The sequence below is a fragment of the Perognathus longimembris genome, chromosome 24 (assembly GCF_023159225.1).
Source record: "Perognathus longimembris pacificus isolate PPM17 chromosome 24, ASM2315922v1, whole genome shotgun sequence".
NCBI lineage: Eukaryota > Metazoa > Chordata > Mammalia > Rodentia > Heteromyidae > Perognathus > Perognathus longimembris.
In genome coordinates, this window is record NC_063184.1 from 29,717,320 (window position 1) to 29,741,982 (window position 24,663).

The window sequence follows — 24,663 nt, forward strand, 5'->3', positions numbered from 1 at the left end:
AGTTCCGTGAGTCGACTGCCTATCCTATCCAGGATCCAGTTCCGTGAGTCGATTGCCTATCCAGGATCCAGTTCCATGAGTTGACCGCCTATCCAGGATCCAGTTTCAGGAGCTGATGGATCCAGTTGCAGGGAATGACTGCTGGTATCAGGATCTAGTTCCAGGAGGTGACTGCCTATCCAGGATCCAGTTCCACGAGTTGACTGCCTATCCAGGATTGTGCCATTTAACAGCAGCTGGAAGGGAATTATACTCAGTCTTCTTTGAGAAGCCTTTGCATTTCAGTTTCACTCGTGGACTGAAAGCATCTAAGGCTAAACAGGACTACTACAAAAAAGAGCATTCAAGGTCTCTCAAACTAATCTGCTGGGTTTTCAGGAATTTCCCAGACCAGCTTCATTAACGGCTACTGATTTAAACTGCTATTTCCCCACAACCTGAAGCAATCATCATCTCTCTACCTGTTTAAATAATCACGAGTTTTTAAATCTCTACAAGCGGAATGATAGGAACCAAGTCACTTGGTCTTGGCTGTCTTCTATCTTAGGATTTGTAACTTTTCCTCTGAAGAGCACGTGGCCAGAGGGCAAACAAGAGCCAACAACATGATTTCTGAAAGGACAAACATGAATGCAGCTCTGCTGTGCTGCTGCAGGCAAAAGCCACGTGAGTTCCGCACTGGCTGTCAGGAGCCTGCCCGGCACATCTGACAGCGGCGGCGTGGGGACGCAGCTCTACCCGAGGGACTGGGCAATGCTGGGGTCAGTACTCTGGGCAGTGGTCAGCTAGGCCGTTCCCCACTGACACCCGCTGAACCGCAGCCCAACATCCCCGTCCGGCTGCTGACAGCATGAGTGAAGACGTAGGGACAGGACGACAGGGACTGCATCGGCCTCTCCCCGCTTCAACCCGGCTTCTCCCCTCCTGCAGCTCGTGGGGCGGACTCTGCGTCAGCCCGGCTGGGGAAGACAGAGCCTCCTCGGCTGCTCCTGCTGCCCAGCCTGTGAGCATCTACAGGGCGACCTCGGCCCGGAGGGGCTGGGTCTACTATACCCACCAGTACCTCCTCCTTCCTTCTCCAAATTTCCTCTCCTTGGCCTGTGCCTTCATTCTCGGCAGCCATGGACACAGTGCAGACACAAGGATAATCTTCAGCCTTTCTGACTGTGTTTGCTTGGCGTTGCCACTGCCCTGTAGACCCTCAAACTTAACTACTCTCCACTCACGCGTCCACCAAACACAGGGGATCCAAGGGGGTGGGGTGGCAGGAAACCACCAAATATTAGCATTTTATTTTTAAATTGATCTATTTTCCATAATGCCTAACAGGAAGACTCCAAAGGGAATGCTAAGTACATAAAAAAGGAAGCGATATCAATTTAAGACTCAGCACTGATGTTGAATTCAAATTTACTTTAAAATTATGTTTTTATTATCGTTACATAGTCGCACAAAGGGATTACCATTCAACATGTCAGTTTATGCGCATAATGCTTCTGGTTCACTATCACTTCTTTCATCTTTCTTTCCCATTCCCCCCAAATTTAGATTTAAAAATACTTTTAGGTTGTCCAATAAAGTTTCCCAGTCATATTCCCTTCCCAAATATTAATACATTTCAAGTATATCATTGTTAACAATATCCTTCTTGAGGCCCTATTGGCTAAAAATTTGGTATTAAGTTGTTTTATTCTGAGACACTTATATGCAAACCTACAATGTGAAAAATACGTCCCAATCAATCCTTTATCTTGAGAACTATCAGGTCTAAAAAAGGAAAATCACTGCTTCTTGTCTTTGGTAAGCTAAACACACAGACTGTTTGCAGTACTTGTGCTGCCATCTCTTTGTTGGTAAAGTGTACGTTTCTTGGGATGACATCATCATCTAAATGAGTTTAATTAAATGGGGGTGGCACCCTCAGGAACCGCCCTTCTGAGGTTGCACTGGAGGCTGGGCTCCTCCTGCCCGCCATGATGCTAATCAGGCTGTGTTTCTCATAACCACAGAGCAAGACACGGTATTCTCCTTCTTTTACGAAGAGCAAAGACTGTAACGATTATGCCACTCCCACAAGGGTGCAGCTGTTTCAAAACTTTTTTAAAAGAAGGGAAAAGGCAGCGTATTTAGGCATCTGTGCATGAGCGGCAGAACAAGTCATTTGCCCTCCCCGCCCCCCCCCCCCCCCGCCGAGTCTCTGCCCTCCACGCCAGGCTGGCCGGTCTCCCCAAGGCACCATCTGGGGTGGGGTGAACTCCCCCTCCTACCTGGCATCTGGAAAGGGCTGCCCGGGTCTGAGCTGGTCGGGGAGTGAGGGTAGGTGCTGCTGCTGCTCCCGGGAGAGTTTGGGTAACTGCTGTTGGGAGAATGAGGGAACGGGTGGCTGTTGGGCTGCTGGAAAGAATCCGGGAAAGTGGCGTTGAGTGGCATGTGTGGCTCGTTCTGCCCCAGGTTGCGGAACTGAGCGAGGAGGCTGTGCTGGGGATTGTATTCGCTGTGTCTGGGGACCAGCACCGGAGGGAGAACTGGAGGCGGAAAGACAAAATGGAGAAGGACAAACATCGGTTACCAAAACACCGAAATGCCACCTGTGATGGGATGACAAGTTACTTCAACTCTGCCCTGCTGTCAACTCAAATGAAAAACGACAAAAGAGCAAGTAGGACCAAAGGCACCGACGGAGAGAAGTCTGCAAGACATACTCCCTGGGACAAAGATGTGAAGTTCTCCCTTTCTTAATTTCTCTACTCAGTACAAACCAGAGTATACTTAAGAATCTCTGTCACCCATCTGGGCACTGCGGCCTCTGCTTGTCATCCCAGAACTCAGGAGGCTGACGCAGAAGGAACCTGATTCCAGGACAGCCTGGGCTACTCGTCAAGGTTTCTGTCTCCAACAATAACACGGGAACTAGATCGCCACGGACAACTCAACCTTCCTACTGGTTATCTAATGATGATTTAGTAGCATGCGTTACCATGTTCTTATGATGATACATTAGCCTGCTTTTTAACACAAAGGGCAGCAGAGTAAATAAAGCCCAGGAGGGAAACGCAGGGATTGACAAATTACGAAGTGCGACGTTGAGTCCTGTCGTGGTGGCCAGATTCCACGAAGCTCATTTCTCTAAGAATCTTAAGTTTACCCACTTCTCAGCCATCCCAGGGAACACAGGGGATGGGCCACATTCTGCCAAGTGAAAACTCTGGGTATGAAGCCCCAAAGGAGTGGGCGCCTGGAGAGAAGCAAAAACGACGTGTCTCTCCTCGGGCTCTGCATGTGCAGCAGTGCCGTCCACTTAGAGCCCTGCGGGTCAGGCCCTGGGGCTCCTGCCGGGGTCCCCAGACAGCTCTTTCCGGAAACCCTGCTGCTGCTGAGTAGAAGAAAAAGAAGTTGATTTTGAACTGTGTGGGAGAGAGGATACTTACACTCTATTTCTGGTGTGATAGGTAACTTAGACACTTAGGTAAAGCGAGGGTTTCCGCAGAATCTACCCAGGACACGTCACTGCCCCTGGAAAGTATGCTCTTTGGAGGATTAACACCTACTTAGGGAGGGCTGGCGGTGGTTTGTTTCTAGGTGGTACCCAGGGTGGAACATAACCTCATGTACTTTAAGACAAGGTCTCACGTCTCCTTGGGGACCGGCCTGAGCCGCCATCCTCCATCTTGTCAGTGCTGGGATCGATCACCGCGGTGCACCTTGTCCGGTTTCCTTCCACAGACACAGCCCGGCGAGCTTTGCGTCCTGGGCCGGTCCGGAGCCCGCATCCTTCTCTTCTCGGCCTCCCAGACAGCACACACGTTTCCCCCCGCCCCCCCCGCAGTCACGCACTCCTCTTTGTGCCTGCTGGGGCCACGCGGGCCTTTAGGCAGGCGTCTGCCACGTGGCACGACTAAGATGGCTTTCCTTCCTTCACCTTGCAGACTCTGACGCGGACGCCCTCGGCGGACACCTGATATCGGACACCGGAACGGCCCTTGTTTTTCGTGTTTTTTCAATTCATGTTGGTGAGTTATTTTGCTGGTCTCCTGGCCTGCTTAAGTTGGTGATTGTAGACCAGTCTTCCCCAGATTCCCTGTACCTGAGCTGGCGAGATCTGTTTATCAAGGCCGATCCGTGTAGCTCATCCTCCCCCCGCCCATCCCCCCCCCCCCGCACGTACGAGGCGTCCGTGTAACACGTCAGAACCTCTGCCCTGCGAGTGCAGCCTGGGCTGCCGCGTGCACACCAGGCGCCAGGGTTTCTTGCCCCGTCTTAGCAGAGTCGCGCCAGTGTTTCTTGCCTCATGAGGGATTTCTGGAGACGATCCTTTCCCCTCATCCTGATTCTCAGGTGGCAGAGATGCAAGCAAACGTAAGGTTTCCAAAGGCTTTGCCCAATGAACTCAGGCGGCGCAGGTCTCCTCTGGGATCCCGACAGGCAGGCCCCTTCGCGCGCGGAGAGACACGGAGGGGAGGCCCCCCAGAGCCATCCAACGTGAGCTCCCTCTCTGCTTCACTGCTTCCTACCCTTATCCCGGTTCTTGTCTCGGCTGACTGTTTATTTGCTTAACCTCCGCGGAGGAAAGGGGCGATGCTATTAGAGGCTACAAAGGTTGCTGAAGACAGAGAAGCCCTCAGAGTACCAGGGAGGACAAAAAGAAAGCCTTCGTAGTGCACACCCCAGAGAACAGACAGACTGGTTTTGGTTTTAGATTCCAAGCTCAGCATTCGCTTAATTGTGTGTCACCCAATATTCAGGGGGCAATTTAGCTATTAAGCCTCACTTTGGCAAAAAAATGGGAACAACAGGATTTCTCCTGGACCTTTCGTTAGCATTTATACAGCGCTTACTTACACAGGCCAACTGCTCTCCCAGGCCGCACCAAACAGGAGCTCATTCCCCGAACCACCTGCGGTCCCAGGCGCTGTTGTGTCTGCGACTTTATAAACGTGGGAATTAGGGAACAGTGAGATCACGTGACCTGACGGAGACCCTCTAACCAGGAACTGGGGATGCGCCCCTGAGCAAGCAGCCTGGCTCCGCGGCGCAGGCTCCGGGCGCCTGAGTGGCGCTCGCGTAGGGACGGGTGCCCCGGAGGGGAGGCGCTGCCTGCCGCCTGGCCGCCCATCCACCCGCACGGGGCGGGGCTACCTCCGCCACCGCACCGGGCAGCTCTGCCTAGTCGGGCGTCGTCGCTGGGTCGATGGTATTTAGTCAGCTTGTTCTGCGTTCAAGACTGATTTTGTGAAATGTGTTCCAGCCAGCTGGTTATGTAATCATCGCTGGCGGGTGGGAAATACAAACAGAGCTCTCCAAAGACAGCACACGGGGCGGAACTCCTAGTTTACCACCAGCGAGCCACGTGCATCTACAGGGTTGGGGTGGAGATGTATTTCAGACCGCATACATCCTCGTACCACTAAAAACGGGTTGCTTGGCCCTTGTTTAACACAGATGATTGATTGATTAATGGACGCAGATCCACTTTTTTTTTTTTTTTGCCAGTTCTGGGGTTTGAACTCAGGCCTGGGCACTGTCCCTGAGCCCCCGACCTGTTGCTGCTTTTTTTTTTTTTGCTCAAGGCTAGCACTCTACCACTTGAGCCACAGCGCCACTTGGGCTTTTTCTGTGTCTGTGGTGCTGAGCAATGGAAGCCAGGGCTTCATGCGTGCTAGGTGAGCACTCCGCCACTAAGCTGCATTCCCGGCCCTGTTTCTTTTGCGAGGCAGTTGCATGTGAGGCTGCAATCGCACTGGAATCCTGTCAGGTGACTTGAGCTTTACTCCAACTCTGCGTCTAGGCAGCCTTCTGGGCACCTGCTGCTTGCTTGCAGCTGTGGTCAGGCTTAATGAGCCTGCATCTGCAGCGGCCAACAGAGTCCTACCACCCAGCAAGCACAGAAATGAACGGTTTGACTGGTACTGTTTTCGTTGTACTGCCTATCACTTGTTTCTGAACATCTGCTTAGTGGCAATGTGTATCCACTACACATTTCATTTTTATGCTAAGGAAGACGTACACAGAAACTAAGTTCCTTTATCCTGAACGCGTCGGCGTGCAGTGACTTTCACATACAGTGTTCAGTAGCTTCAATCTCCCTCAACCTGGGAAGAGCTTTAATCACTGCTTCGTTTCATAGTGAGCAAACACCAACTCAATAGGCGGCGAACGGCTCAGGTCAAAGCACTAGAATTCGGCATCTAGCCTTGAATTCCGCTCGCTCATATTTTAACCCTTCTCCTTTCGATAGCCTTTCCAGTCCTGAATTTCATAAAGAATTCCAGTCCACACTTGTGCAATTGGTAGCTGACACTCTACTCTCCATGAAAGCTTATTTAACACCAGCGGGGTTCCTGGTTTATAACCCATTTCTGTCCTTAAGTATTGTCTGAGATCTGCTGGACACACCAGCATACACACCTAATGCTGGACTTTTCAGGCACTCAAAGAAAAATACTGTCACAGAAGAACACGTACAGCTGACTGCTACACAAAGCTAGCTGGATACAGTGAATGGGGAAAGAAAGGAAAACACACCAGGCAATCTCACTCTGTGTCGTGTGTGTGTTTAGTTTCAGTTTACACGAAGCTGCCCAAATCTCCTTATAAAGCCATTCTCTTCTTTTGCTTCCTTCTGCGTGGAGACTCCAGGCAGGCGAGCGGGGCGGGAAGGCAAGGGCATAGTGACCGAGAGAACAGCACCTCCCGACCCGAGGTGGCGACGCAGCAGACGGTAGGTCTAGCTTCCATCCCTAAGACCTGCTAGGATTCCACGGCGGAAAAGCACGTGAGAGAATGGGGGGGAAAGCCAGGTGCAGGAGGCTCGCGCTGGTAATCCTACGTGGAGGGCTGAGACCGGAAGGATCACAACTCAAAGCCAGCCTGAGCAGAAAGGTTCGAGACTCTCAAGAGCCGGGCAGGGGGCGGGGGGGGGGGGGGGGGTAGTGGAGCTAGCATGTCATCCTAGCTAGACTGCAGGCCAGGTGTGCGGAAATAACCAGCCTGAGGAAGGGCTGGAGGTGTAGCTCAGTGGCGGAGAGCCTAGTGAATCCCTGAGGGGAGATTTCGCTGTCCGGTCCCTCACTGACCCGAGTCTTTGGATGAAACCGCAGAATGGGTTTGCATGTGCTAGATGGCTTATGGAGGAAGTTAGTCACTTCTAGTTTCACCACCCAGAGCTGACCTGCAACAGAGGACACTCACGCTCACCCTCTGCAGGGGCTCTTCACAGGGGCTCTTGACGGTGTCAGAGCCTCGGTGCCTCAGCTCTGTGGGTTGTTGTTTTTAGAGTTCCCCAAACAAATCTCATGGCAAGGGTTTGAGGATATGGCTAATTCCTGGTCACCAGCTACAATGCTGAGCTTTGAAGTGGGAGAGGCAAGGGGAGGAGACACTTATTGGAGGAGCGGTCTCCGGGCGCCTGAGGCCTCTCACACCTAGTACTCAAAAGGCTGAGAGTAAAACATGACAGGAGCCGTTTATGCCCATGTACTCCTCTCCCTTTTGCCCATGTCTACCAGGGCAGGCACACATGGGGCGAGTCTCCTGGGACACTCCCCCGTCTCCCCCACCCCCACCACACCCAAACCTTCAAGGCAAGATCAAATAAGATCCCATGTGAAGATAGAATAAGACTCAGTCTCCATCTCTCACCCAAATCTTGTCATGGAAGTACCAGCCAGGTTATTCTTTCTATATTAAAATGCTTTCTCGCTGCCCACAATACTTTCATTTATAACGTGTTTTTCTATGGTTTTCGAAATTGCTGCTTTTCTTGAGCCATACTTTTTTTGTCTTTAACAGCTGCCAGCTGGCTGGCGTTATTTCTATTCTGTGAGCTAGCAGTAGTAGATGGCAAGGCTTGGGACTGTTTCTCTTGCTCACCTAACGCCGCAGAGAGACAAGTAATGAAGGGAAGATACCTATAAGGAAAGCAAAAGTAACAAGAGACTGTACAATCTACAAACTAAACTTTCAGACTGGAGACTTGGCCATAGATTTCAGGTGCCTTTCTATTCTAAACAGACAGCAGCCATGGGGCTGAAAATGAAGGCATCTGGAAAGTGTTATTTCAAGAGTGAACACTACAGATTTTTGGGGGGTTGGGGAGGTGGGCAGGGTGTAGGGGGTACCCCATCAATGAGACCAGAGCTTTGCTATGTGGTGCAGTCTGGCCTCCAACTCTAGGTCCTGTGGTCTCCCAAGTGCTGGGATCACACATGTGCAGCCAACCAAATCTCAGAAACCGAGGCTCGGGTTTAATATGACCTTTCATGTTGATTAAGTTCAAAGTGCAAAAGAAAGGAAATGTTCAAGAACCATGTGAAAAACACTTTTTAAAAACCAAGAAGCCCAAACAGACAGCAGGAAATCTTCACGAAAGCATTTTAATCGTAGCAGATAGCAACAGAATGTCTTCTCAATGCCACAATTAGATGCTGACTTAACCACTGTCAGCATTTACTTTGGTGAAGAGAAAGAAAGCCTGCGTTTAATTCAACCACTAATGAGCAGCTTCGGTTCTGAAGGCTAGTAAAAGCCCAGGCAAACAGTCCATCTGCTACGTCAGCAGCGAGGCCCGCCTTCCCAGGATCCCCAACTCTCTTGTTCCCTGGAAGTGTCCCCGTGTGTGCAGAAAAGCAATTCCTAGTATTGCCTACTTTCCCAGAGGTTGTTTCCAGTAGTGGTCCAAGCCCTGCCTTTCAACGCAAGGCTCTTCTTCTCACGCTCTGCCCGTCAGTCATAATGAGCACAGGCTACAGGAAAGTGTGTGCTTGGGCTTCAGTTTTCCCCTACGATGACTTGTGGACTAGTTCGTTTGTAACAAAATGAATGGTGTGGGTTAAGGAAAACACAATCACTTGAGTAGATAAAACTATTCTTTGGTCAAAGAAACAGAGCGAAGAGGGGCTGGGGATACGGCCTAGTGGCAAGAGAGCTTGCCTCGTATACATGAGGCCCTGGGTTCGATTCCCCAGCACCACATATACAGAAAATGGCCAGAAGGGGCGCTGTGGCTCAGGTGGCAGAGTGCTAGCCTTGAGCGGGAAGAAGCCAGGGACAGTGCTCAGGCCCTGAGTCCAAGGCCAGGACTGGCCAAAAAAAAAAAAAAAAGAAACAGAGCAAAGATTCTCAAAGAACAAGGACAGTGCAAGCACTGAGCCAGACAAACGCCGTAGGTCTCACCCCCCCCCCCCCCCGCCTCCCCAGGCCACACCCACCAAGCTCGGCGGAAAGAAGGCGACCATGGCGCTATCACAGAGTGGGTGTGCGTGCTCAAAGTACGCGCTGTGAACCGACGCCGCTGCCACCAGTTCCGAGAGCGAGGGGTGCGTGTGTGGTTCGGCAGGGCTTCTGGAAAAAGCCCGCTTGTCCCAGTCTCACGTCGGCCATTTTGCCATATTAAAGACAGAAAACCCTGGTAGAGTAAAATGCAATAGGTTCTACCCCGCGCCTGAAAAGCTTTCTGGAAGCGTTTCTCCCGTGAGCGCTTCCTGAGGTCCTCAGGTGAAGGAGGCCGAGACGACATCAGCGCAGCCTCCAAATGCCTGCGTTAGCCGCTTCGCCACCTCCTCCCTCTCCACCCTTTCATTAGAGCATGGGAGCTACGAAGAGTAACGTCCGCTCGGGACTGGTTTTATTTTCTGTCTTAAATGTAAGTAACGAAATGACCACAGGAGGGGAGGGGAAGGGAGGGCCAAAGAGTGTAGGCGAACTGAAAAGTGACCGCTGCGTTCGGTGGACAGATCACCCGGTGGGTAAACGGGAACCAGCCTTCACAGGCTTGCTCCCTCCCCACAGGGGCGTGGGGCGGTGGGAGAAGCTGGGAGAGGTGGCTGGGCGTTGGGGCTCCCCGTTGCTGGGAGCATGCCCGTGGAGGGGGCTCCCTCCTTCTCACGCACCCAGTGGCCATATATGGGCCGGGTGGCCAAGGGCTGGCACTTCTGCAGCTGCGGGCCGCAAGCTACGTGTTCTTTACAAGGGGTCACTCTTAGGTGCTTGTGTGACACACACACACACACACACACACACACACACACACACACACACACACCTCCCCGAATCTCAGGAAGACTGCCCTTTTGTTTTAAACCACAATGATCTGCGGCGGGACGCAGGCGGGCACTTACCCGGGCTTTCCACCCGCTTGTAGTGGTAGGGGTTGATGCAGACCTCCTTCTGCTTGGAGCCGAAGGGGAACTCGCAGCACTCCAGCGGTTTGAGTTCGTGGTGGCTCTGGAGGTCGGGCCAGCGCCACACGCGGCAGTAGATGACGTGGGGCAGGCCCTTCCGGTGGGAGACCTGCAGCCGGCCGTCCAGGGAGCGGGGGATGGTGACGCAGTTACTGGGCTGCCCCGGGCAGCTGAGGGCCTTCTCCAGCTCCTCCATGGCCCCTTTCTTCTTCTTCAGTTTTTTCACCAAGGCATCCACCGCTTTCTCGGCCCATTTTTCTTCTTCATCGCCCTGCTTCCATCCAAGAAGTCTCTTCACAGCGGGACTCGTGAAGGAAAACAAACTCGTCACGTTCATAGTGAGCACACCGGCTATGTCTCCTCCTCTGATCTGGTGAAACAAGGGCCTCCCTCCAGATGCAAAGCGTCCGCAGAGGACACTCGAGTTCTTTTACATTGGATGCTCTTCAGAGACCCAGTCTGCAGTCCTCAAGGGAGACACGACCATTCCTAGGGCTCAATATAGTAACCCAGTCAGCACCTAGAAAAAGGAAAGGAGAATAAGTTTAAAACCACCTCTACCAAACCACAACTATTACTACTCGTGATGACTGGGTATTCCACAACTAGACCGTGTTCTACGATTTCCACTGTGAAGCCCTAGCCCCCAGCGTGATGGTATTTGGAAATGGTGTCTCTAGGGAGGTGGGCAGGGTTAAACTAAGTCATAAGGGTGGGCCTAGCCTCAGCAGGCCTGATGGTCTTTGAACAGATTCCCTCTCACCAGCACTGTGCATGAGAAAAGGTCCTGTGAAGGTGCCACAAAACACCAGCACCGCTATCCGTCCACAGAAAGCCGACTTTGAGGAGTATCACCCACCGGGCACTGGCGGCCCACGCCCGTCACGCTAGCTACTCAGGAGGCTGAGATCTGAAGACTGCAGTGAGAGGCCAGCCCAGGCAGGAACGTCCACGCCACTCCAATCAGCCAGCCAGGTGGCAACCTTGAGCACAAGAGCCGCGCATGAGCATGAGGCGGGCGGGCACGCGTGCACACACGATGATGGCTGATATTGTGCACATCCCCAATGAAGACAGGAGAAACAGCAAACCCCCCAAAGAGAAACTGAGAGCAGGAAGAGTAGACCCCAGAGCTGGGCGTCAGTGGCTCGTGCCCGCACCTCTCGCCATTCAAGAGGCTGACGTGTAAAGGCTCGGGGTTCAACAACCAGGAAGAAGCAAAGCTGTGGGCAAAAGCCAGTTGGTAGGGCACCAGCCCGGAGCAGACGCACCACATAAGCCAAGCTGGTATGAGGCCCTAAGTTCAAACCTCAAACCGCTACCACCAGAGAGAGAGAGAGAGAGAGAGAGAGAGAGAGAGAGAGAGAGAGAGAGAGAGAGAGAGGAGAGAGAGAGAGAGAGAATGTACACACAATTGGTTCTTCGAAAATACTAATGTCGGGCAAACTTTAAAAGAGAACAGTACAAAGAGGAGGGCACGAGTCGCCAGTCTGAGGAATCGAAGTGGGGGGATCGTTACTGTTGCTCCAAGTTGGAAAGATGACGACTATGAAGCACGCTAAGAGTGACAGGTGTCTGGGGCACCGTGGAGGAAGTGACTGCGGAACTGCAGGCGTCGTGTCCCTACTCCTGGCGCCGCCGCGGGGAGCACCCGGCACGGCTGGACATCGCCAGTAACTGCTGGGTGGATGCAGGACTGCACGCTGAGGGCTGACAGGGGTCGCTGGACCCGACTTGTTATTTTCTTCCTAAAAAAGCTTCACCCAAGTTTGAGTTGTTTTCATTTAACAGAAAAAGGAAAAAGAAAACCCTGACATTATCAAATGTCACACTTGGTCAGAGTGTACCTATTGATATAATAATTTACTTTTGGTGAAACATTAATTTTACAGAACAGGAAATACAACCTTCCTGGCCTCTAGTAACAAGATTTACAGAAGGAGTGGGTTTATTCCTGTTCTACGTGCCCTTTTCCTCTCTAGACACGTTAAGCAGCGGTTGTCAAGTTGGAGAGGTTAATGTTTGTATCGGACTCACGGGGTCTACACCTCCTACTCCAGGGGGTTTGTTCTGCGAGGTGAGTGGGTTGGGATGGTGTACATACAGTAACTACCAAGTCAGATCTTTGTTTCCACTCTTCCATCCGACACCCACAAAGCTGCGCTGCGTGCCTGGGGCTGGGGCAGACCTGCTAGACATGGGGTGCCGCGGCCAAGACCGCAGATGCTCTGGAGGAGCTCGCGAGTTAGTGGAAGAACCAACCTGTCGACAACCCACCCCACAGAGCAGCTGTGACTGCACCGCAGTTTCCCTCAGACACAGGAGCGGGGCGGGGGGCGGGGGGGACAGGCCCACTGTGCACCGTGAATCAGCTCGGGGGAAACGCTACGACAAGGCGAAGCACAAATGACCGGGGGTTTGCACACCATCCACTCCCTAGGTGACAGCACGGGGGGGGGGGGGGGCTTTGGGAGGTGACTGGGTCATTAGGGCACACGACCTCCTGTCTGGGGTGACTCCCACTGTAGATGGCAAAGAGACCTGCCCCCCCCCACACTTTATGAGGGTATAGCGAGAAGAGGTGTGAAAGAACTGAGTCCTCACCAGACACCAAATCTGCCAAAGCCACTAGGCTCTGGTATTTACAGACCATAAAAGTAGAAAGGGAGACTAACTCCAGGGGTTTCAGGAAGCTTTTCCAGAGAAAACATCAGATAGGCCTTAAGTGATGAGCGTAATTCTGCACAATCAACAGAGCGTTGAGCACTGTACACCTAGCAGCCAGTTCAACTTGACCAACTCCTGAAGACAATGACTATAGGGAAAGGAAGCAAAATAATGAAATAAACAAATCTTGCTCAAAGCTTTGTTCACATCTACAAGTAGCAGGGCCAAGACTGGAACCAATTTCACCTGACTCTCCAGCCTGGATTTTTAAACCACTTTTCTAATAGGCCACATTGCAGGAATGAGGCTCAGAGTGGCTAGGACCCAAGGCAGAGAGACACGGGGCAGGGGGAAGACTGAAAGGCAGGTGGCAACCTCATCCCACAAGTCAGAGCACGGAGGAGACAGGAGGAGACAGGATCGGAGCCGCTGAAAGACAGCTAGGGAAGAACCTGCCACAAAGGGAGACCTCTCCACACAGGGAGAAAAATCTGGTAAAAACTCACTGCCTCCAAACATTCCACGCAAAGACACAAAAGTCAGAGTGAAAAGATCACAGACCTCTTTGTACAAACACACAGAAACAAAATAAAATGCAGGCTGAAAACCAAATTGCCAACTTGAATGAAGAACACTGGCGGTGTAAAAGCCAAACATGGAACTTGCCTCTCATTGAAGAAACCCAAGTCAGTCACGGACACAACTCATTTTTTTCTCCTGCCTCTTTTTGTACTTCCTGCCTTAGTTTATGTCAAAAGCTAAGTGGTCTTATCAGTTTAAAGTGCAAAATAAAAACATGAGTCAGCAAACAGAGATTTCCTTCCCTCTTGTCTAAATACAAACATTTTGCACTGACCAAAAAAAAAAAAAAAGCATTCCAATCCTCTCTCTAAAGCAACTGTAAGAAAAATGTTTCACACACAGATTTTTCATCAGAGAATTACTTATAATAGAAAAAGAGAAGCATCTAACAACTGGACAGTCAGTCATTAAGTAAACCAAAAAATACACCCACATCCAGTCAATAGAATACAAGCTGTGTTCACAAAATCTACGTAATAACCTGGAAAACACCACAAGCAAAACACAACATGGACAATAATTAAACAAATATCCCCAAATACTGGCACTGGCTGCATCTGGAAGATCTCGTACTTGTCTAAACTTTAGAGAACGTCATAAATCAAGAAGTTTAAAAACCCCTCCTACGTCGGCATCTGCTAGTTACGCTCGTTCCCCTCTTCTGCTCTCACCACACACCACCTCTCTCAATACACATCCGCTCATGGGCCAATAGAGGACTGTTAAGCACAAGTCAGGCTGGGCTTATAGTGTGATCTAGTTCTGAAAGTGACAAAAACGTGCCTAAAGTATCTAAATCCAGATTTTTTTTCCTATGGAAGGTTTCTCCTGGAGCTGCCAGAAGTCAAAATAGATTGTCACAGTCTACTTTAAAAGGAGACTTGATTTTGAAAGGTATGAGGTATTCTTTACTGTTAAAAGTGGAAAAAAGCAAACATTAAAAAAATATATATATCGTGAACTCTTGGGTTAACCCTAGTCGGCCAACTGTATCATCAACGAACCCTTTCTTCGTCTTGGTCTCATCCAGCAACCAACCAAGTAATAATCCAACTGTGAGAATATCCACAGAAGATCCACGCTGTGCTCCCCCCTTCCAGATGTTAGATTCCCCACTGCACAGGTGACGAGGAGATAGGTTCACCTGCAAGGAAGAGCCAGAGGGCCCTCCTCACCGTGGAACCTGAAGAAGAGCAGCTGTTTCAAATAGCTACATCTGCACTGACATTTGTAATTTCCCGACTCCACAGAGCCAGCCTTGGCGGCACCACGTGGAAAGAGGTAGCCTAAGTAAGCCGAGAGGTGAGTGGGAGTGTACCGGAGGGGTAAAGGTTATATGCAAATATGCAGGGAGACAGGTGCTTGTGCCTGCAGATGGTGCTGTCCCCGGATTAGTTCCTTCCTGGAACTGCTCCCACAGCTCTGATTACAAGGTGAAGTGAGAGGAGACAAACAATGACCAACCGCTGTGCTTCTGCCTCCACTAGAGGCAGCTCAACAGCCAGCCGGAAGGGAGGCCAAATGAACAGTCCCATCCATTACGGGGGGGGGGGGGGGGGGGGGGGGGATAACAATTTGGTTTCTCAGGGTGATGGGGGGAAAAAGTCAGACTCTCGGTGCCTTATAAAAGGTAACTGAAGGAAGGTAAAGGGCCACTGTGAACGAGGCAAGTGACTTCCCCTACACTTGTGATTCCCTGGGTCATTACTCTGTCCTCTCTAATGGCAAAATACCATGGCTTAAAGATCCAAAGAATAAAGGAACGGAAAGTACAGGACACTGATTAACCATGCTGAAACTGTTCAACAGCTGGGCATGTTACTCAAGGGAAAAAAAAAAAAGACAACTTCATAAAAATCTGATGTTTTCTTTAAGGAACAAGTATTTTCAAGTAACTGCATATTTGTAGACTTACACAATCAGCTAGCCGCCTTCTTAAACTGATGGGCCAACCTTGTGAATACATCAAAAAGCAGGAGCTGAGCTCCCAACATGGGTCAACAGTGAGGCCTCAGAGGAGCAGAACTGCATGTACTTTGGGACTTTGAACAGATAAAACCATTCTGCCACATCCTCTAGGAGATGCCTTGAAAAGGGCAAACACACCTGAGTGGTGAAGCTATATGAACTCGTCGGTAACCGTTACTACTTACTACTAGGGAAGTGTGCGCCAGACACCCAGCACCCAGTTTTAGATATCCTCGGGAGGTTAATTCTCTTCTTAGATGCTTAAAACCTCAAAAAGGATCAAAGGGAACATGTTAGGGACTGGTGATGTGATTTTAATTACTCCAAAATGGATGACTTTGTCTTTTGATTTCACTTAAGTTACTGAGGACTAGTGCATACAAAGGCAGAAAATCAAATCATTCCCAAGGAGGTATATACAGAAACACCTAAAAATTCCTAGACTAACATATTACACGTTAAAAAAAATGTCTCAAAAGACGAAGGCCGCAAGAACTTTATTCTTTCAGAAACTTAATGCCAATAAATACGTACCACATCCTTACACGCGCATTGTACACGCTTTGGTAGTGCTTGGGTTTGAGGCCGTGCCTCCAGCACAACCCCCTAGACGGCCGGATGGGTGGGCTGCGGGGACGCAGGCCTGGCCCGCTTAGCTTCCCCGTGCTGGATGGTCTCCACTGTCAACCTGACAGGACGGAGAAGGGTCTGGCAGCCTGGTAACGCTCACCTGCGGCTGTGGCTGTGAGGGTGTTTCGCAAAGAAGACTAAGGGGAGAAGAGCCGTCCTTGAGTGGGGGTGACACCCACCCTGTGGCAGGCAGACGGGGGTGTGGATGGAACACCGGGGGAGGGGGAGGAGGCCTCCTGCTCCCGGGGAGCCGCTCCACCCCACCACCCTCCTGCCATGCTGGACCCAGTGCCTGAAGCTCCTTCGCTCAGCTCTGAAGTGTCAGAGCCCGGAAAAGCCAGTGGCGGCAGCAGGCCACCTCGTCGTTGTGGGAGAGGTGACACGCGGCTCCTTAGGAGTAAGTGTGCCTCTCAGTACAGCTGCACCACATTGGAAACGTGCGCCCAGAACTCTTTCTTCGGGTGTCACTGCATGCACACATCCTCCCGTCCTTCCTGGTCAGGCTGCCTACAGCACCCGGCTAATTTCTGTTACTCAACGGAACCCCTGTGGGATACCAGAACTCAATTCTGATTTGCTTCATTAGAGAATTACTTGTTTAAAGGGATTATGGAAATATTTTACTTTCCTCCTCCACCTCACAGTGCCCTCTAAAAGCCCTACCGCATTCCTTAATCCTACCAAAGCCCCATTCGTGAGCGAGCTTGTAAATGAAGAGCTGTCCTGCCGGACCTGGAACCTTCGAAGACATTCAGGCCCTTGTGACTGCCCCTGAAAAAGCCCGCCGGTGTGCAAATCAGCTCAAACAACCTTCAGATCCAATTCGATGTCAGCACTGGGTTCACCCATCAAACACAAGAGAGGCTAAAGACCTTAGCTGTCCCCTACAAAAAACCGCACTTTTGAGCTAGAGCTGTCCTAGGCTATCACGTGGGCATAATACATGCGAGCAGATAAAGGCAAGGCTTTAACTGTGCTGCTATTTTCTGCAGCGTGGCACTGGCACCTTGGTCCTCTGTGCCTCACTTCAGGGATGCGATGTGCATCACTGTCTCACCTTTACTAGGCAATCTGAGGCTCAGAGGTTAACTTCTAGACCACATGATTCTAGCAAGAACCCACATTTTAACTTAGCACAGACCCTAAAGTCCATTCGTCAAGTTTAAACACAAGAAGCAAAGTAATGCCAATGCTAAAGTAGCAGACAAAAATACAACTGACTACAGGAGGGGAAAAAACCCAACCACCCTCCCCCCCTTTTTTTCCTAAAACTCCTGCCATATTTCTTCTTTCTCCATTGATCCCACAGGTGCTGTTTATGCAAGCAGGAACATCTGTGGAGGAGTGATGATCCCGGGGCAGGACAGCCTGAACTCTTTCCCTATATTTAGATCTGCAGGTCGGCTCTTAATTGCATCATTTAATCAGGACCCTCTAGAAGGGAAACGCGCCAGTGTTCTCCACAGGCATGAAAGGAAACATCTTTACAAGTTATATCCTTTTGCAAACCGACACATGGTCTCCGCACCACCCTCCCAATTGTTCAACTCCTCCTGGGGAAGACCATGGAATTTTATTTCTTTTTATCACTTGAAAAAATCACTTCCCTCCCAATTCAGAAAAACTGGGGCGGAGGCCACTTCCTCCACAGGTGAGAGAAATAAAACTTGTTGATCTGTCAGTGTCAGGAACCTTAGTATTAACCATTTGTGCCACCGAGCCTCGAAACACAAAGCACAACTGCAAACCAGCATCAAGATTAGAACCTGTTTTCCAGACTTCCAAATAAACTCCTAATTTAAATTATTTTTAAAGATTTGTAAATTAGACCTTATCCTGAAGTAGTTTAAACTGTAGCTCTCAAGTACAACTTTGTCATCATGCTTGAACAAAACACACTCAGTTTGCTTCACTTTGCTTTTTTCACAAAACTGATACTTGGACCTACACCCCCACCCCCACCCCCGGCTTGCTGAAAGGACTGAACATGAGTAAGACAGACTGATCTGGAAATTATAAAATGCTGAAAAACTTAAAAAAGTACCTTATTAACATAGCAATATTCCAAACAAAGCTAATTTTTAACGGACTTAACTCAATCGGGGAACATTTTTAAAATAACTTATTCGATCTGGGGCCATTTTAAAAATAAAAGTTCTAACTTCACTCAAAAAAGAAAAAAGAAAAAGAAACTAAGGTAACGGCTACAGTGATTGTTCAATTCATCCAAAATACCTCTGCTATGTGCAAAGGCCCCAGCAGTGAAAGGCGGTTTTGAGAGTCCTAGAGCCCCCCCCCATGCTGAAGGTGAAGAAGGGGCCCTGCAGGACACCACGGGAAGGGCGGGCGTGGCCGCAGACAGCGCAGGTGTGAAGGCCCAGAGGTAACTAGGAGGGAGGGGAGGGGGACCGACGTGTCACCACCGGGAGCCACTAGGAGGCCCAGGGAAGAGCCAGGCTGGCACGCAATGGGTTGTATGGCTCGCGGCTGGGTCTAGGCAGCATGATCATCGGGGGAGGAATGGGAGGAATGGCGGGGTGGCGGGGAGTGGGGGGGAGTGGGGGGGCTCCGGAGGAACTGTCAAGAGGCAGAGGAGAAGCGGCGTCTTCAGTGGAGCCTCAAAAGGATGCAGGTTCAAGGTTAGCCTGGCTCTGAAAAACTCGGCTGTCGGACAGGTATGTTACTAGTTCAATTGTGGTTTAACTGCTGAAAATGTACAAAGAGGGCGCTCATATGTAACATGGGAAAAATGGTAACACCTTCCAGTTAAAAGAGGCTAACAAATAATCAAAATGCGCATGTAAGGCACGGGCCCTCCAGGGGCCCGGAGAGAGCCAACCACTGTTTTTTTTTAACTTAAAACCCTAAAATAGAAACAAAAACTGAACATAGGTGAAAAGTTTACTCATAGCTCCAGAAGATCCCACTATGACTGAAAAGTATGGCATTTATCTTTTCATAAAGGAAAAAACTATTTGACAAGATTAAGTGAACAGGGTGCAATAATGAATTAGTACTTTTGGAGAAATGTTTATAAACATCGGTTTGCAATATGTGACCCTATTCTAGGTGCACAGGGTATGTGTAAAATGTGCTTTTACTGAGCAAGTCAACTACATGACCAAAACATGCCAAATTTACTAAGTGGCATTTACAAAACGACTGTAAAAAATAACAACAAATAGCAACTTCCCTTCGAATCCCCTCCACTAACAACAGTTCAAACATCCTTCAAGACTTTCAACACATACAATTTTTACCAAGAAGAAAAAGCGAGTGTCAGAATTACTCAAATATCTTCCAGAGCAATTTGGTGCTCTCTCTTTTCTAGCATGAACCTATTATTTGGTAGAATTGAAGTTTCCACAGCACTGAAGCAAACACTGTGATCAGACCACAAGGGTGGATGGCCACCTCAGGGGAGGGTGGAGGAGACAGCAGCGGCTCTCCTCCCTCCTCCCTCCCTGCCGGAGCCTCTCACTGGTATGAGGAAAATAAGGTTTTAGACAGAAGCAAGTACTGCCTGCAGGATTCCAGGCCTCATTTGCCTCCAGTCATGGTTCTGTCCAGTGCAAGCCAGTGACTTGCTGACCAACCCACACTGTCCTCCTGTACACACTCAACTTCCGAGAGAACTGGGCTCGTTACTGAACACATTCTTGAGTGTTTACCACCAACATAAAGGTGGAGAAGCAAGCAAGCCCGCTACAGTTCACGGCCCCAGCAGGCTCACAAGGATTGGCATGCACAGGAGGGTCTGTGTTTGGGCTCTTCTGTTCACGGAGGAAAGAACCTGCAGGCAGGCAGAAGGGCCAGTAACCTGCTATTTTCTTTGCTGCAACTCTGCCTCCTATCCACCCTGAACTTTGTGTTGTTTACCCTGCAGTGGAAATCCAAATAAAAAAATGGAATGGGTAACCTAAAGCAGTCTTAATGAAACGCAAACACTGCTTTGGAATGTAGTATGATTTGACAAGCAAACAAGTTAATCTAACAAAGAAATTCTCTTCTCTTTTTCTTATAATAGTAATAAAGCTATCATGTGCTCTAGGAAAACAGTAAATTTGAAAGTAATGCCTATTTCAAGACTAAAAGTTGCTGTGCAGACTTCTAAGTGAACGACTCTTAACTGTTAAGGTTTTGTACACGCTTGATTGTATACACCACTCTACCCTGACTTGAGACTGGACAGGAGCAGGACATTTGAAGCATCCTAGCACGAGGACTCCTTCTCATCCACTTCAAAGGGAAGAGGGCCGTGCAGGTGGCCTGGGTGGGATATAAGGCACATTCGTGAGCCCATCATTTTGGACCGCAGCCCACGGGCTCAAAAAGAAGCCTCACCTTCACATCCACATGGCTGTGCTGAAGCAGGAGGCTTTGCTCTGAGCTCTTCACGCACACCACGTCCTCCATCCTCACCAGATCACTATTTGGAGATGACAAAACTAAAGGACACCCCGTGCAGACTGCCCTTTTCCCACAAGCAAGGGTTTGCTGCTGTTTCAGTTTCCCCTAACTCTAACTGGTGTGTCCGTGCACCTTCAGCGGGCATCACACGCTCCTTGGCGCTATCAAGTTTAAGAGACAAGCATGGTTCAGTGAGTCTACAACACACAACATGACAAGTTTTAAAACACCCATATGGAAAAATGCACTAAGCAAGTATGTAGTATCTGGCCCGTGCTCTTAATGTGGCGGTGCATTCCCCTGTATTTCTCTAAGCTCCCTCTGAAACTGTGGGATCCTCTGAGGGAGACACAGGTTATGTTCGGGAGACCGACATGCTCGGCACTGAGCTCACACCCTCGGGGAAGTCCTTGTGGAGAGAGCTCAGAGGATAACAGAAACACAGGCACTGCAGCTGCCAGACCAGAGAGGCAGGTTCCTCCCAGTTCCAAGATCCTAAGTCCAATCCTACATTGATGATCCTTTATCACACTTTATCAAGCCATGTGAGATACACGTTATAAATTCGAGTACAAGTAGGAATTTCAGACACCCAGCAACTTGCTAAGAGAATGAGCTACGGAGGAAACCTATGCAGGAAGTAACGCTCCACCAATTGTACCAAACTTCTAATCCCTTGATTCTGAGACCATCCCCCACCAAGGACTTCAGGACAGGGAGGAGGTGGGCAGCTGGGGCCAGGGGATGAGTCCACAGGAAAAACAAAGGATATGGTAAGGCAGAAAATGCTAACTCTCACGGTAGGAGGCAGAAGCCCACTTAATGCTGAGGGAAGACTGAATGTGATTCAGTTAGGTAAAAATATGAAAAGCCTTGTCAAACCCATAACCACTATTATCTGTAAGAGAAAATGTGGAAAATTAAACTCTCATGCCTTTGTAAGAGGCTGGATGACACGGGGGGGGGGGGGGAGGAGGCTTCTCTCAGTTAAATACCTCATAAGCCAATCCATCTCAATCACCAAAACCATATTCCAAGACACCACCTCTCACAAAAATGAGCAGATGGCACTACAGAATTCAAATAAAGAGCCTATTTCAAAATGTTCTAGGGAAAACTAGTGTCTTTATGGCTCATCAACCATGTCAGCTGATTAAGAAATGTAACACAGTTGACACATTCATGCCCGGACAGCTACTGGGGAAGCCAAATAGAGGATGGCCATGGGAAACTAACCTGGTCAAAATAATGACAAAGCAAAGCAACAAGGGTTAGGGCCATGGTTCCCGTCACATGAAGAGCACTTGCCTAGCAAGCATGAGGCCCTGAGTTCCATCACTAGTACTGCCAAAAAGAAAACAAAACAAAACAAAAAACAACAAAAAACTGAGATCTATGAAAAGACTAGGACCACTTCTCCTTCTAACAAGAAGATCCCTGGCCCAAAACCATGCCATGAAGGCAAGCACAAGATTCTAATGGAAATGTGATGGAGAAGGCCTGCTATTCAGAAATCCAGTGCACGTGAATATGCACACAGAGATACACATACACGCGTGCATGCACACACGCACACGGGTATGTACTGTGCCTTCTTGGAATTCAACGGTCTTGGGCTACTCTGAGATGTTGGCTTCCTTTCCTTCTGTGGTGAAAGCCCAGTGTTCCCAGACTGACAACACAGTAAGGTACAAGAGACAACACATCCCAACTCAGTGACAAACCTGGTCCAGACATAGCAGAACATTTTACATCTACCAGTTTGTAGTTTATTTCATGTTGAATTGCTTACTCGCATATTTTTTCCAATTTTTTCTATCAGAGTAGTGCTGCCTACTGATTTTAAAAGTTTCTTACTAAGAACAACAGTTTGTTGATCTATCATCTTTCAGGTTATGTTTGTCTATCTGGTTGCACAAAGTTTGTCAAATGAATAAAAACTTCTTTTATGGAGAGGAGCATGGTGGGTCAGTAAATCTTAGCTACTTGGGAGGCAGAGATTGTGAGGACTGAGGTTTAAGAATAGGCCATGCAAAAAGTTCTCAACTAACAGCGGTGTGTGCCTGTCACCCCGGCTACACAGGAGACGCAAACAGAAAGATCACGATCCAGGCCAGACCCAGCCAAAAAGTAAGGCTCTCTTAAAAATAATAATAACCAAAAAAAGAATTGGAAACACAGCTCAAGTTGGTAGAGTATAGGTCCCTAAAGGACTGGAAACACAGCTGATGTTGTAGAGTACAGGCCCCCAGTTCAAACCCCAGTCCTCCTCCACCGCCCCCCCCCCCAATTCCTTTATGGCACCACATTTAGAAGAGCTCTGTAGCAAGCCAGAAACAACATCCCCAAACTGGCCTAAGGCAACCTACCCCTTTCCATCTAACGCTACAGTAAGAGTCCATGCCATAATCTTTCTGCACCATGTATGTACTGCTATAATGAAAAAAAAAATTAAGCACCAATGCATGCTGTACGAAGTCATAGATAAATTTAGAATACTCACTTTTAAAAGCCCTATACAACTTAAGAAACTTCTCTAAACCATTAAAGGGATTTTCCCTTAGCCCAATTACTGTACTTTTCTTAAAAAAAAAAAAAAAAATAAACCCTTATCTACAACTGTCAGGGAAATGCTCTGTCTACATACAAATTCCCAAACCAGATATTTCACAATTTCACTACCAGACTTCCCATCGCTTAACTCCTCTCAATTCATTCAGCCCATTAGTCTCCGTATAAAGGAATGCCTTATCTAGACTGGGCTCAATATTGCCTTCCTTAGCATTCTAAGCACTAAAAACCTGTACTTTTTATAGTTAACAGACCTGAATGCTTCTGTGCCAAGTCTTTTATGTATTCTGTACCGCAGACGTTCTTTATGCTTATTAACACCTCACAAGCCAGGCCAGCTCACAGTTCATGGAGTAGCATACTTCATTGATAGTATGATTTTTCCCCTCAGTAGTGTATTAATACCTTACAATTAAAACAGCATCTCAGATCAGAGCAAACATGGAAATTAACTCATTTTTATCTTCCCAGCAATCTGAGACTGTTCTATTTTTCCAATGGGGGGAGAATAAAAAATTATTAGCTTTCCAAATCATAAACCAAGTAAGTGCTGGGGCCTGGGCTCAAACCCCAGCAATGTGACTCCAGCTTGTCACCTAGGAACCTACTTGTGATACAGCCTTAGGCTAATCTGGCTGGAATCACACCAGCCACACCCAGATTCACCCAGACGTCCCACCAACTGTTCAGAAGTTGAATTCCCCACAGATTGTCTGGCACACCTACCACAGAGGCTCTCTTCCATTCCCCTCACTTGCCACCCACCCCGCCCCCTCTTGGGGAAGAAAGCTGGCTCTCCAACAGTGGAAGAGCAGGCCGAGCCGAGACCTGCCAGAGGCTCTCCTTTCTAACCTAGACCCACTCTGCTGCTTCCTGGGACAAGAGTCTCCTTCCTTTCAGGTTTAATAGTTCACCACCTGCGCCCTACACCACACCACCAACTCCACCTTCTTTAATTGCTCTCTATTAACGTCTTTCCCCCTAATCTCCAGCTAGGAAGAAGTCTGATCTGTCTTGAAAAGTAAAGTCACTTCAGGAGTCTAAGAATCTGTTTCTCATTTCTTAATATACTACCTTTCTCTACAACTTTTTTCACCTGGTTACCTGACTTTTCCTTTTTATCCCAAATCACACAACAAACCTACTTCTGGGTCTCTTCCTATGGTATCTTGGTTTCTCCATTCCTCTGTCTACTTTATTTATTTATTTTTGGGCCAGTCCTGGGCCTTGGACTCAGGGCCTGAGCACTGTCCCTGGCTTCTTCCCGCTCAAGGCTAGCATTCTGCCACTTGAGCCACAGCGCCGCTTCTGGCCGTTTTCTGTATATGTGGTGCTGGGGAATCGAACCTAGGGCCTCGTGTATCCGAGGCAGGCACTCTTGCCACTAGGCTATATCCCCAGCCCCCTCTGTCTACTTTAAATCTGTCTGTTCCTTCTACTAATTCCTAATTTGGGGCCCGAGTAGAAACAAGCTAGCTCCCTGGACAGCACAGATGATGGCAAAGAGACCATATACAAAGTTTCTAAACTTCAGTTACAACTCTCCACCTACCCTGCCAAACACTTAAAAGACTCTCCACTGTACATGAGCGCACACCCGAAGATCACTGGCACACTTCCCATTCCTTCTGGAGCCATTCTCTCACACTAAGTCACA

General features: G+C 49.1%; 1 protein-coding gene across 1 annotated transcript in view; it reads right to left on the reverse strand.

Moving 5' to 3' along the window:
• The window catches only part of Smad1 (SMAD family member 1), a 43,672-nt gene that overhangs the window by 12,133 nt on the left and 6,876 nt on the right, over positions 1-24,663 (reverse strand). The window contains exons 2-3 of the mRNA XM_048333448.1: positions 10,116-10,698; positions 2,268-2,525 (exon numbers count right to left, since the gene is read on the reverse strand). Of these exons, the coding sequence (XP_048189405.1) occupies positions 2,268-2,525; positions 10,116-10,515 (658 nt within the window). The 5' untranslated portion in view covers positions 10,516-10,698. The remainder of the gene's footprint in view (positions 1-2,267; positions 2,526-10,115; positions 10,699-24,663) is intronic.